This window comes from Crotalus tigris, unplaced genomic scaffold (genome assembly GCF_016545835.1).
Source record: "Crotalus tigris isolate CLP2741 ecotype Arizona unplaced genomic scaffold, ASM1654583v1 scf7180000017666.27876245, whole genome shotgun sequence".
Classification (NCBI taxonomy): domain Eukaryota; kingdom Metazoa; phylum Chordata; class Lepidosauria; order Squamata; family Viperidae; genus Crotalus; species Crotalus tigris.
In genome coordinates, this window is record NW_024096551.1 from 5,285,586 (window position 1) to 5,299,272 (window position 13,687).

General features: G+C 45.4%; 1 protein-coding gene across 2 annotated transcripts in view; it reads left to right on the forward strand.

The window, feature by feature from the left end:
- TRIM71 (tripartite motif containing 71) overlaps positions 1-13,687 on the forward strand; it is an 82,607-nt gene that overhangs the window by 44,777 nt on the left and 24,143 nt on the right. Inside the window, exon 2 of one of the 2 annotated variants that reach the window (XM_039336312.1) lies at positions 5,486-5,653. The exons of the other annotated variant lie outside the window; for it this stretch is intronic. Within the exon in view, the coding sequence (XP_039192246.1) occupies positions 5,486-5,653 (168 nt within the window). The remainder of the gene's footprint in view (positions 1-5,485; positions 5,654-13,687) is intronic. 2 annotated transcript variants of the gene reach the window in all.

Genomic DNA, 13,687 nt, shown 5'->3' on the forward strand with positions numbered 1-13,687 from the left:
ACAACAGTTTGGCCAGGACATAGAAAAGTAGCACATTGCTTATGAGAGTGTAAATTCGCTTTCTAATCAGAATCTTCCATTATTTTCTTAAAACTTCCTTGCAAAATTTGAATAACCTTGGAGTACTCTATAATGCAAAATTAGTTTTCTGCTGGAAACATATTATATTGTGAATAGAACCTGGTTTGCTCATCTCTGCAACAAATGGAAACAAAGGTACAATTCAGTTAGCAATTCACACATAGCACATTTTCATAATAATAAATAAATATCCATTGTTGTAATTTATTTGATAAACGATGATTAGGTGAATTGGAAAAGTGACCAGTTGAGAGAATGCTGTTAGGCAAAACAAAATACCAGTCAGATTGAATTCCTTTTTGCGAGTGAAAAGCTGCAGTCTGTGTGTGGAACTGCACATTCTTAGAGGACATGGCAAGGAACAGCTGGGAAGAAAAGTGTTGGCAAGCAACAACTGTTTAGCATTATATGGCAGCAGATAGACAGAATGCATTTTTATAGGACAATAGCCAGTAGATATTTCATGCTTTTTAATGTAAGAAGTAGTTAAGTATTATTATTACACAAACATCACCACCACCCCAAATATGGAAGTATATTGAACAAAGGAAAGAAAAGGGACAATTTTATTACCTCACACTAGGCAGGTACAACTGTAAAGATTGGTACCTTGCACACCTTTTGGATTATAATTCCTATCTCATGTCACAGGTTCTGCCCATTGGAAGATCCGTATTGATAAAAGGCAGTACTGGTAGTGCTCTAGATAAGACTGGACAGCCATTTGTCTGAAATGGCATAGGGTTTCCTGCCTGAGAAGGGGATTGACTAGATGACCTTCAAGGTCCCTTTCTCCTCCTCCTCCTTCTCCTCCTCCTCCACTACCACCACCACCACTGTGGATCATCGCACAGTCAGCCAGATGTTCAGACTGGATTTGGCATTTTGTCTACCTATCAAGTCCTTACCCAGGACCTGGGATAGGCAGATGTGGATGTTTGATGGTATTACAGATATCGTCGCAGGATGGAAGCAGTTCCTAATAAGGCCGCCTTTTGCAATTGACTAATAGGGAATTTGTCAATGCCAATGGTGTTCAAGTGGTGCTCCAGTTGTTTTGGGATTGCACCCAAGGAGCCTATCACTATTGGTACTACCCTTGCTTGCTTTTGCCACAGTCTTTCTATTTCTATTTGTAGGTCTTTGCATTTTGTTATCTTCTCCAGTTCTTTCTCTTCTATTCTGCTGTCTCCAGGCACTGCCACATCCACTATCCAGACTTTTTTGTCTTTCTTATCGACAATTATTAAGTCTGGGGTGTTGTTGTTGTTGTTATTATTATTATTATTATTATGGTGACCAACCGTCCTCCTTTTGGGAGGACAGTCCTCCTTTTGTGAGTTCTGTCCTCCCTCGAAAATGTCCTCCTAAATGTTCTCTTTTTCTATATTTGAAGACTTATCTGCAGGGCTTTTTTTTCCTCATAGAACGCCCAGAAGGCGTTCCGGGACCTTTTTTTGATGGTTTTTTTTTTCAACTTTTGCCTGAGCTGTGCTACTCCCCCTATTGGCTTTCGAAAGCCAATAGGAATTGCTGCTGAGTGCGCCAAAACACCCAGGAGGCAAACTTTGCATATGCAAGTTGCAGGAACTTTGCACCCCTCACTGCTACCCAACTACACCATCTCTTACTTAGTTTCGCAGATAGCTGGAGGAGACTGGAGAGGTAAGCTTCTCTTGATCTTCCCTGTTCGGTTCTACACGGGGATGCACAGGATAGGCGGTGGTGCTGGGGGGTGGCTACAGGGTCGGAGCCAGCGCGGCTGGTGCTTTGCGAGCTGTGGGGCCGGCTCTATGGGGATGCGCAGGGTGGGCAGGGGTGCTGGGGGGCGGCTGGGGGGACAGCTGCAGGGCCGGGGCCGGAGCAGCTGGTGCTTTGCCTTTGCGAGCCGTGGGGCCGGCTCTACGGGGATGCGCAGGGTGGGCAGTGGTGCTGAGGGGTGGCTGAAGGGCCAGAGCTGGCGCGGCTGGTGCTTTGCCTTTGCGAGCCATGGGGCCGGTTCTATGGGGATGCACAGGGTGGGCGGTGGTGCTGGGGGGCGGCTCAGGGCCGGAGCTGGCTCGGCTGGTGCTTTGCGAGCCGCAGGGCCGGCTCTCCATGGCAGGGCAGTGGTACTGGCGGGGCGGCTGTGGGCGGGGGCGCAGCAGGCAGTTGACCTTCCATGGGCCGCGCCAGCTGGTGGTCTACGCAGTGCTGATCTGCGCTGCCACCACCTCACCCTGCACGCGCAGTCCAGCCGTGTAGATTTTTGGACAAGTGAGAAATCTAGATTGAATGTTGATATTCTAGCTGCGGCACTTGCCGTAAAATTCAATATGAAGGATATTTCTTGTTCAGATATTTCCAATATATTGTTAGAAGATGATACATTGACAAAAAATATTCATTCAATGGAAAAGTACTCATTTAAATAATTAATAGGCATGCAAGCATAATTACAATATAAAATGTTATTGTTACAAATGTTTTTTATTATGCATTGATCATATTATAGTGTATTCTGTATTATTGTTGCAATAAATACAATGTTTCTTTTATTCACAATATTTTTTTCTTCAATTTATTCGTGTCCTCCTTTTTGTTGTAAAAAAGTTGGTCACCTTATTATTATTGTTATCTAGGTCAAATAACAAATGTTCAAAGTTATGACAGATACCCCGAAACTACATATATGGTCCTCTTTCAAAATTAAAATGGCTGCATTACCCCTATGGTTATTTGCCCATACGACTGACCATGGAGATGCTGCACCAGCCCAACCTCTCTTCTTCACCCACCTTGACACAACCTCAGTGCTTGGGCCTGCTACCTATGTCCCCTGGAAGCAGCCACCATTTTCAGCTCTTTGACAATTTTTTGAAGAAAATGGAGGCTGCTTTCAGAGCTTTCTACCCAGATCAGCTGCAAACTTCTGCTTCTTGTTGGCTTTGGGAAACCAGACCCTGCATACTAAGGCAGCAGCTTCAGGATGAGTTTCCCAAAAGCTTTCCCTTGCTTTAACCCCCCTTCTTCAATAAAGAAAACAAAGCTGGAAGGAAAAAGACTTCTTGATCTTTTGCTCTCTCCCCTTCCCCCAAATTAGGTGCTAAAACTAAATTCCCCTTCTCTGCTTTCTAACCAATATCCCTTTTAAAAACCTTACCTTTACTCCAGGCTGAAGAGTAAAGGAAGGAAGGAAGCAAGCAAAGAAACTCCCTTCTATAGTTTTTTGACTTGAATAGCTGCAGAAAAGAATTCATCTCAGAAAGTTTTGCTGCCACATACTGTACAGTCAAAAACAGGATAGAAGTTGGTAGCTTGCAAAACTTTTAACTATTTGCCTGACTTCTGTAGGACCCAGCTAGGACTTCATGGGGACAGCATGGGGTATCTTAGAGTTGGAAGAGGCCTTGGAGGCCTGAGGCAAGTGAGGCCTCCTAGGATCTCCCTCACCCCTGAGGCCTCCCAGGATCTCCCTCACTCCTGAGGCACCCTGTGCTTCACTTAATGATTCACACATTCAGTTAAGAGCAGGGATGGCTGGTCATTACTTGAGGCAATTCATTTAATGTTTTTTCCTCACTTTGACCCTAATAGGCAGACTCCATTACAGTTGTAATTCAAGGACTAACAGTAGAGACCACCACTACAGATGGAGATATTATTTTCTTTAGTAATGGAGAGTATCAACTAGTTTAAAGATGAAAAGGACAATCCAAAGATTATCTTTTACTTCACTGTATCTTAACATCAACATCTCTTAGCACAAGATCCTCAAACTAGTGAAAGGAAAGAATGGCTCTTCATTTCATTAATGATTCTTCTGGCAACATAGTGTTTGGTAGAAATTTTTGCAATTGTAAAGCTTAATCTCACTTGTTAAACACTAAAAATATTATTTTGCATATCAATTCTATATTCTATAATAAAAAATGACTTGTTTGGCATTAGGTAGTTCCTACTGCTTCCAAGCCATTTTTTTAAACTATAGTCAGCTGAACTACAGGCTTTCTTTAATGATCTGTTAATTGGTTTGATTACTTTTTCCTCTCTTTTGTGGTTTGTGTGCACTGATGACTCCCACATTGTATTCCTGTGGAAAGTAGCATCTGGATCTGCATGACAGCACTGCTCTCTGGCCTTTGACCTAGCTTTGCTTCTGGCATTAACTGTTTCAGAGGGTAAATAGTAGGTTTTAGCTTGAAGCAGAGTTCTTGCTCCTATTGACGCCATTTTCTTTATGGGTTGCTGGCCCCTTTAAGCCAAAGTAGGGAGGGGAGGGCGATGCTTCTAACCATCACAACAACTGTGATATTAACATGACTCCATAGGTGGCCTGCATGATCTTCTTTCTGTGCTTTTAGGATTTTTTCTGTGTAGGATTTTTTTTTAATGAGCACACTTACGTTTGGGAATAAAATGCAATCAGATAGAAAATAAAGTGACAGCTGCTGTGATCTGCCAAAGCACAAATGTTGAATTTTATGGGATCCCAGGTAATAGTAACACTGATAGTTATTTCTGACTCTAAGATTCATTGTCTTCATTTAAAAAAAGTTTTTTTATGGATAATCAACTTTTGTCATGTGGATTTTAATGTGTGCATGATTAAGTAATTAATTGAATTGCCCAATATTCTGACAGTAGGCTTGGATATACAAACTACATATTCCATTTTGTTTGAAAGGGACATTAACAATTTTGGAAGTGACTTTCAATCATAGTTTTATTAATGTTGAAACTCATTTTTTTTGAGGGATTGTTATATATTGATATGAGTTGTTAAATTGGAACAATTCAATATCATGGTTATTTTTACAGAATAATGAATGAGGATATGCCAAGAAAATAGAAACAATGAATGCTACTATTTTACATAATTATAGAACACAATTATAGTATTACATTTCTTGTAATTTGAACTATTTGTGTTCTACAGAGGTAAACATATAAAACTGTTGTGGAGCAGTAAAAGATGGTATAAACACTGAGTTTTTTCTTAATATCTAAATGAGAAGCACTCTCAGCTCTCTGTTGCTTCCCTCTGCTGGATGAAATGTGAAAAGAGCTTTGTTATTTGCTGATGAATAAATCAGCTAATCCCTTGACACAATATTTTGGGAAAGTTCACTGGAGTCTGTTTGAGGGTTATTAACTAAAACATTTTATCTAAATAAATAGTAAATTAAGAGCTTAGCTGGAAGGAATTATATAAATCTAATGGCACTTCAAAGTATATAATTTATAAAAAAAATAAACAAAAGAAAAAAGTTATTCTCATACCTTGAATTAAACAATAAGAAACTTCTACTGTCCCCTCTGCAGTGTACTTTGCAGATTGCCCAGTTAGGAAACAGCTTTTAAAACAAATATATCTTAAATCTTCTGTTGACATGAATATTATTCAATACTCTCTCTGTCTCAGGTGCTGCATTTCTACTGTGATGCTTGTTCTGTTCCCATTTGTCGGGAATGCACCATGGGACGCCATGTCGGCCATAGCTTTATCTACCTCCAACAAGCTTTGCAAGACTCCAGAACCCTTACTATTCAGCTGTTAGCAGATGCACAACAGGGTCGCCAAGCTATTCAGGTAAATATGTAGCTTAACTAGGGACTGATATTCTTTGAAGTCTCTCAGTCTATTGTGGGACAATCATCATTGATAGGCTAACCATTGTTTCTCAATCTCAGCAATGGGTGGACTTCAACTCTGGCTGGGGAATTCTGGAAATCTAAGTCAATACAGCTTAAGTTGGTCTATTGAGCTAAGCACTGAGCTAAACGCTACTGGATTTGCTATAAAACACTTCTGTATACATTATGCTATGCCATTCTCTCTTGAATGATGTAGAAATGTGTCACATTGTTGTGTGATACCTGGATTCGTGAATATAGGTTTTAAATATACTTCAGAGATGTTATGAAATATATGTAAATACATTATTGTTTTTAAAATCTGCCATTCTATTGTGCCCTTTTTTCCTTAACAGAAGGGAAAAAAACAGAAGAAATCAAATAAAAAAATAGATATAGAAATGTGTGTGTGTGTGCATGGGGGGGACCAGAGAAACAGAATTTAGAGTGAGGACCACCCTGGAACAAGCCATTACAAGGCAGCAACTGGGATTATGTCCATTTACAATCTCTGTGGAAAGATTCCTTCTAACTTGTTAAATTTTGGTAGTTAACTATCTAAAATTTATTTTTCCTTAGGCTGTTGCAAGATTTCCCCCCAATGCATCATTATTTAAAGCTATCCGAAGGTCTACATATACATATAAGTATATGTATTTGCTTTTGAGAGTCTTTGGACATTTGGTCACAGTTAGACTGATCTTTTTGTCTTTCTATAAAATGAGGGAGATATTTCAAATTGCAGTTTTGGTTCTTCATTACACAAATGTTATCAAACTGCTTTGTTGGATTTTTATCATCCTATAATCTAAGATTTCATAGGTTCTCTGGAAACTTTACATAAGCCATTCATTGCTGGGTCAATTAAATTAAATTGGTACTTCTGGCTAAAGGAAAAAAGTATTACTAGCAGTATATTTTGTTGAAAGTGGTTTCTTAAAAAATTTGATCTAATAGCCTCAGTGACTCAATAATTGGTGCATGATAACCATTTCCAAAAATACAACTTGTTTTTAATATTCACAAGATGGCAGATGTTTATCTTTGGACAAGCATTTTCTCCAGCACAGGAGATGGATAATCCACCAATGGGTTAACTCAATCCTCCTGCCCAATCAGATCAAGTCAGCCAAACTTGCCACGCCTGTTCTGGACCAGTTGTCCCAGTCTCGACTTGATCTTGCCCAGAACAGACGTGCATGTTTGGCTCACAGGCAGGTAGATCTTAATCTATTGGTGGATTATCCATTAGTTCCTTAACTTCTAGTCCTCTGAGTAGCGCTGGGACCAGCGCTCCTCCAGAGGACTCCTCTTTCATCTGATTCCCATTGGGATTCAATAGCAAATGGAGGCTTCTGTTTCTTTCCTTTTCTTTCTAGCTCAGTGCTGCTTCAATTCCCCCCCCTCCTTCCCCCAGCTCACCTGGTGGTCGGAGCTTGTGGCTGCAGCTCCGATGGCCTTACGGCAACCGGATTGAGCTCCGTGGAGGCCGCAGGGCCTCGTTTCCCAGCCACTCACACAGGAGGCTCTCAGGGCTCCCAAAACACCGCTGATCAGCTGAGGAGGCTGTTTCCCCTTGCTGCCTTCCTCCCGCACCGCATCCGGATAGGAGAGCAGCTTGCCTTCCGTTCGGAGCCGAGGGATGATAACAGCAGTTGGGACACAGCTGCCATCTTGTGGACCATGTGTCTGTCGCAAAGACCTTTTGCCAGATAAAAGGGAGGGGGGGAAGGGATTCTCCCTCAATCTACTCCTACGATAGTGAGAGGTTCTTTTCAAGTGGCAAATTCTTATTCCTGGCATATTGACCATTGGGTCCCTGGCCTAGGCCAAGTTGGGAGCCTGACCGGCTGCAGCCTCCATCTTAGAAGCTCCTCGTGGCTCCAGCCCAAGGCCCTTCTGGGGTTCTTTATAGCCAAGGCCCTTCCCGGGTTCCTTATAGTCAAGGATTGCCTGGGATCTCTCTGTTGTAGTCTTTGGGGACTTTCTCCTCATATAGTATTTTATGCCTTTTCCCTCTTTCCATTCCTTTTGGCATAGGCCCAATTGATTTCATTGGGCCCTCTGGTGTCTCCAGACCTGGTCATCACTTGGCTAGCTGATTAACACAGTAGTTCCCAGCCTCTGACTCTGTATTTTGTTGCCACCTTTTACATTGCTGGCCTGGCAACATAGCAAGCCTCACTAGCAGGCCGCAGTCTACCCTCTGGAGGAAGTTATAGCGGCTGCAAGTAGGACCGGTCTTTTGGATACCACCGGTCTGGTGACCAGGGGGCTAGGGCAGTTATTACCAGCCATTGCCCTACACCCTTATTAGCCAATTGATCCTTTTCCAGGGGTACCCTCTCGTGCACCTGAAGATTTTATAGCAGCATGAAGGATAACATGGCCTCCCAATCCAAGGATACCTCCCCTCCTTCCTCTGTCCGGAAAAGGCACAGGTCCCCTACCCAAAAGGCTGCTGGTACGATCTCAGCCAAGGCCAAGGCTGTTTCTGGGAGGAAAACCTCCAAATTGGCTGAAAAACAGGCCAGCAGGAGATACCAGGCCTTGGAAAACGAGTTTTCAAAGGCTCAAAAACAGGCCAGGGCCAAGATTGCTCAGACTGAGTCTACTTTCTTTGATTTGCCTCTCGGTCCCTCTTCTTCTGCCCAGGAAGTCTGGTCACCGGTAAAGTCTCCCACTTCCCCTGGTCAGCCCGGACCGGAACCTGGCACACATACATTCCGGTCTCCGATCACCCCATGGACCCAGCACCTGGCCCCAGACGCGACCTTCACACTCATGGCCGCGGGACTCAAGAGTGGATGAGTCGGCCCTTTCTCCCCTAGAAGATCAGCTCCAAGCCCTGGTTGCTCAGGCGGTGAAGAGGACTCTCGCGGCCAGGTCTCCTCCGGTACCCAGGGCGGATTCCTTGCTTTCTCCAGCATGATGACCAAAGAATCCACCAATGGGTTATTTCAGTCCTCCTGCCCAATCAGATTAAGTTGTCAAGTTGTCACGCCCCTCCTTGACTGGAACCTCCCAGTTTCATCTTAGTCTTTCGCCCATGAGGACGTGATAACTCGATTCTCAGGTCTTTTGAATGGCAAGTTAGACTAAATATTTGTAAACCCATTAGTGGATTCTTGTTTGGAGAATTAGAGAATTATAGCTCTGATTATTCCCTCTTCAGGGGTTTCTGGCCCTTATTCCCTTTTAATCAGGGGAGGAAGTAGTATTCCTCTCCACAAAAGGGGGGATGGCTGCTTTTCCCCAAAACTCAGTAGCTAGCTGAGTCTCTTCCCAGTACCCCTTCTAGATACGGGAGGGGAGTGTTTCTTTTTCCCTACGATTCAGCAAGGGCTGAGTTTCTTCCCATTCCCCTTACAGAGGCCAACAGTCCCTCTCGCGGCTGCCATTTTGAGGCCACGTGGCCTTCTGTTTCTGACTGGGCTCGGTCGGAACTCCATTACTTACGGCCGCCATTTTGAGTCTGTTTGGCCTTCAGCTCCTTGCCGAAGTCTCTTCGGCCGGCTGACAGGCGGAATAGAATACACGGAGAGTGCTGTGGGGGACAAGTGAATTATTTTACTTGTCGTTACTCCGGCTGCCATTCGGAGAGAACAGGGCCTCGCTTAAGCGCTGTGAGCTCAGTCACGCCTAACAGCTGATAGGCACGACTCGTTTCATTTCCCCTTCGATCTCTAAGGCCTGGAAGTGTCTAGAATCATTGTGGCTCCTTGCCTGAGATCGAATCCAAGTTTGAATCATAGGATCCTCTCTCCCTCCTTCCTCCCCCTGGATTCAGGGCATCCGCCATTTTGTGAGACAGTAAGTTCCATAGGGAAATGCCCAGAATTGTATCCCAGTCTCGGATGCCATTTTGTGTGCTCCACTCAAACCAATTTCATTTGCATATAGGTTTATATATTATATATAGGTAATATATCTACATATACACACACACACACACACACACACACACATATGTAATTTTAGATTTAGATCTGAATATACGCATATTAACTAATTTGGACTCAATCTAGAATTGAGTCCAATTTAGATTTTCAGGATGTACTATTCCAATTGAAATAACACATCACATCACAACAAGATTTGTGGATTCCTGCTACCTTGCTGACGTGAAGGTCTACAGGTTCTGCTCGCCTAACATAGCCTTAGTATCTGCCACTCTGCATCTAGTGGTTGCTTGCAAGATCCTGACCATTGCCACTATTGTGAGACACGTGTGATTTTGTCACCATTTTGGCCTCAGGACTGGCATACGGATTGCCCTTTGCCTTGGTGATGAGCGCTTCGTGGTGCCCAGCGTGAGCCCGGTTTTAATCCACGTGCAGTCAGTCCCTCCACAGGAGGGCACCTGACGTCTCTTGCAGAGCGAGTCAGTTCCAGAGCCTCATCTGGAACGCATCTCGATCGCCATGGCAGAACTCACTGAGCCACAGCCTTTAGACACAGACAACCAATCCAACCAAGCTGATCTGGTTCCAGAAGCGTCTAAGGGAAAGGCCAAAGCAAAATCTAAATACGGCATAAAGGCTAGTAAGGCAAGCAACAAGCAGGCCGACCGCAGGCACATAGCCCTGGAGAAGCAATTCTCCTGGGCCCAACGCTTGTCAGCTGGACAAGGACATACGCCTCCACTCTCCATACCAGCAGCCCCTGAGGTAGGAGCGCATCTACTGTCTTCATCGAGAACTTGGTCACCGGAGCTGAGCATCAGCAGGTCTTGACTCAGATCTTTGGTCAGGGAGGGCCACCCCTGTTTGGGGAGGATCTCGAGCATTGGGCTCCTGGGCAGAGAGCAACCTGCTTTCCATCAGGGCCGAGCACATCTTGGGAGAGGCAAATCGGCAGGCAGACTTCTCAGCAGGTTGATAGTGGACCATTCGGAGTGGAAGTTGCACCCGGATATCTTCAGGGAGATCTCGTGGAACCTGTTCTTTGCGGTACCTGTCACTTAAGGTCTCCTTCCTGATAGCCATTACCTCTGCTAGGGGCATATCGGAACTGGCCGCTTTATTGATCAGGAAGGACATGTGCACGAGGACAGGGTGGTTCTTAGATTAGATCCCTCATTTATTCCTAAAATAAACACAGTGTTCCATAGATCACAGGAGGTTATTCTCCCAGACTTCTGTCCTCACCCGTCACATGACTTGGAACGGCAATGGCACTCATTGGATGTACGGAGAGCCTTGCGATGTTATATCAAACGCACGGTGGCCTTCCGTAAGTCTGAAGCCCTGTTTGTATCCTTTCAGCCTTCATTTATGGGCCAAAAGGTGTCAGCTTCCACCATAGGTAGGTGGATCAGGGCTTGCATTGCAGGTGCATACGTATCACTTGCCCTGCCCATTCCTAGTCATGTGATGGCTCACTCCATCCTCAGTGAGTTGCATGGGCAACTCAAGTGTCCATTGAGGATATTTGCAGGGCGGTGACATGGTCTTTGCCTTCTCCTTTCATTAGGCATTACCTTTGGACAAATTTGCCTCTGCTAAGGCCGCCTTTGGTAGGCGTATTCTACAACAGGTAGTGAACCATCAGGGTCACAGGCCCCAACTGACTCCCACCCATAGGGACTCCAGGAGCTTTGGTATGTCCCATTGATGGATTCTTCAGTCATCATGCTGGAGAAGGAGCGCTGGCTTACCTGAACGCCTCTTAGCATGATGATGAAGAATACACGCCCTCCCCTGTAGAGATCAGTTAGGTCGATGCCAGGGGCTTGTGTTTTTTTCCTTGTACCTGTCTGAGAGTCATCACGTCAAAATGTTGTCATTGGCTACGCCGTTGATGAAATTGGGAGGTTCCAGTCAAGGAGGGGCATGACAACTTGACAACTTAGTCTGATTGGGCAGGAGGACTGAAATAACCCATTGGTGGATTCTTCATCATCATGCTGAGAAGAGGCGTTCAGGTAAGCCAACACTCCTTTCCTTCCACTCTTGCCCAGCTCATCAGAGTTCTCATGATCCTCCTTCCCCCTCCATTCCTCGTATAGTGGGGTTTCATTAACCCTAGAACAGGATCAGGCTTGGCGCCTCGTGGTCGGAGGAGGAGGAATCGGCCCCGGACCTGCCCCCATTCGGCAGTCTATTTAATCCATCTCTCTTTTTACCATTACTTCGCAAGTCTAGCTCTGCGGCACACGTGGGACCTGACCGTTCCGCTCCAGCGATGACTGCACCGGACTCAGAGACGCACCCCGTTTTCATCGAACTGGTAGTCACCCAACACCATGTTCCCTGTCCACCATTATTCCTCAATGCAGTTAAGAAACAATGGGCTTCCCCGGGTACCTTTCCTCTTCCAGGTGGGAACGATAAAAAACTGTTTAGCGTGGCCTCAGACTTAGCAGAGGCACTGGACGTGCCACGGTGGATGAGCCTTTGTCTCACCTTTTCTCCCTTACCCACTATTTCAGGGAATATGTCTGAGGCCTTAAAAACTGAGGAACGCAGATCGGAACTGGCGTTTAGGAGAACACACCAGGCGGTGGCGTGGTCTATCAGGGCTGCTACTTCAGCCTCGTTCTTCACTAGATCTGCTCTTATTTGGCTTCATCAGCTCCAGGCCAGGATCCCCCCAGACGATGTTCGTACGCATCAGGAGCTGAGCAAGTTAGTGGCCGCAACTGAATACGCTTCCGATGCGACTCTACACACTGCAAGGTTTTCCTCCAGGTCCATGGCATCCAACGTGATGGCCTGTCATATGCTATGGCTCAGGCAATGGCAGGCGGACGCCAAGTCCAAATGGCGTTTGGCAGCAGCCCCATATCAGAGTAGGAAGTTATTTGGGGATGCCTTAGCCCCATTTCTGACCGAAAATAAGGATAAAAGGAAGATCCACCTTACCAAACAGTCCGACAGGCGGACTAATCCTTATAACCACAGACAGTTCTTTCGATCTGCCCCTACTCCGTCCAAATGGCCCTTTCGAGGTGAGGGACGTCCCTTTCGCAGGAAGTGATTCCAGAGTGGATCCTCCCATAGGGGGCAGGCTGTCCCTATTTGTCACCCAATGGGAGGTCACCACCACAGAGGCCTGGGGTCCTGGACACCATTCAACACGGTCTATCCCTGGAATTCACTTCCAGTCCACCAAGACGGTTCATTTCTTGCCCTCAATCAAAAAATTCAGTAAGTAAAGGTCTCATGCAGGAGGCCATCCATCACTTATTAGACATAAGGGCCATAGAACCGGTACCTCCGGTTCAACGGGGTCACGGATTTTACTCCATCCTCTTTGTGGTTCCCAAGACCTCGGGAGGATGGAGAGCAATCTTAGACCTCAAAGGCCTGAACCTTCATCAGGTCTACCAAAGTTTCAAAATGCAAACATTTCAGTCCATCTTAGGCAGCATCCAAAGGGGGGGGGACTTCCTAATGTTCGTACACCTCACAGAGGCATATTTACACATTCCTATCATTCCCGGCCACTGCCAGTTTCTCAGATTCAGTTACATGGGCCATCATTATCAATACAGGGCACTCCCGTTCGGCCTGTCGTCAGCTCCAAGGGTGTTTTCTGAGGTCCTGGTGGTCCTAGCCACACGCCTTAGGTTGGTGCCGAATCAGGTGCAATGTTAATCTTAATCCAATCATCGTCCTCCCAGACTGCTCAGTCAGACCTGCGACTGGCGATCGAGGTCCTACAGAATCACGGCTTTTTGGTAAACTTCAAGAAAAGTCAGACGGTCCCCTCGACCAGACTGCTTCACTTGGGAGCCATAATAGACACAATAGAATGCCAGGTTTATCTGTTCCAGGAATGTAGGGACAGCATATGGGACTTGGTTCTCAAGGTCTGCAGGGACAGGACTCTGTCACCCTCCGGTCTTTCCCGATTACTGGGAAAGATGATATTGTGCATAGCGATTGTTCCCTGGGCCAGGTTACACTCAAGGACTCTCCAGTGGTTTCTGCTCTCCTACCAGAAGCAGGGTACTAGTACTTCCAACCTAGAGGTAAGGATTCCT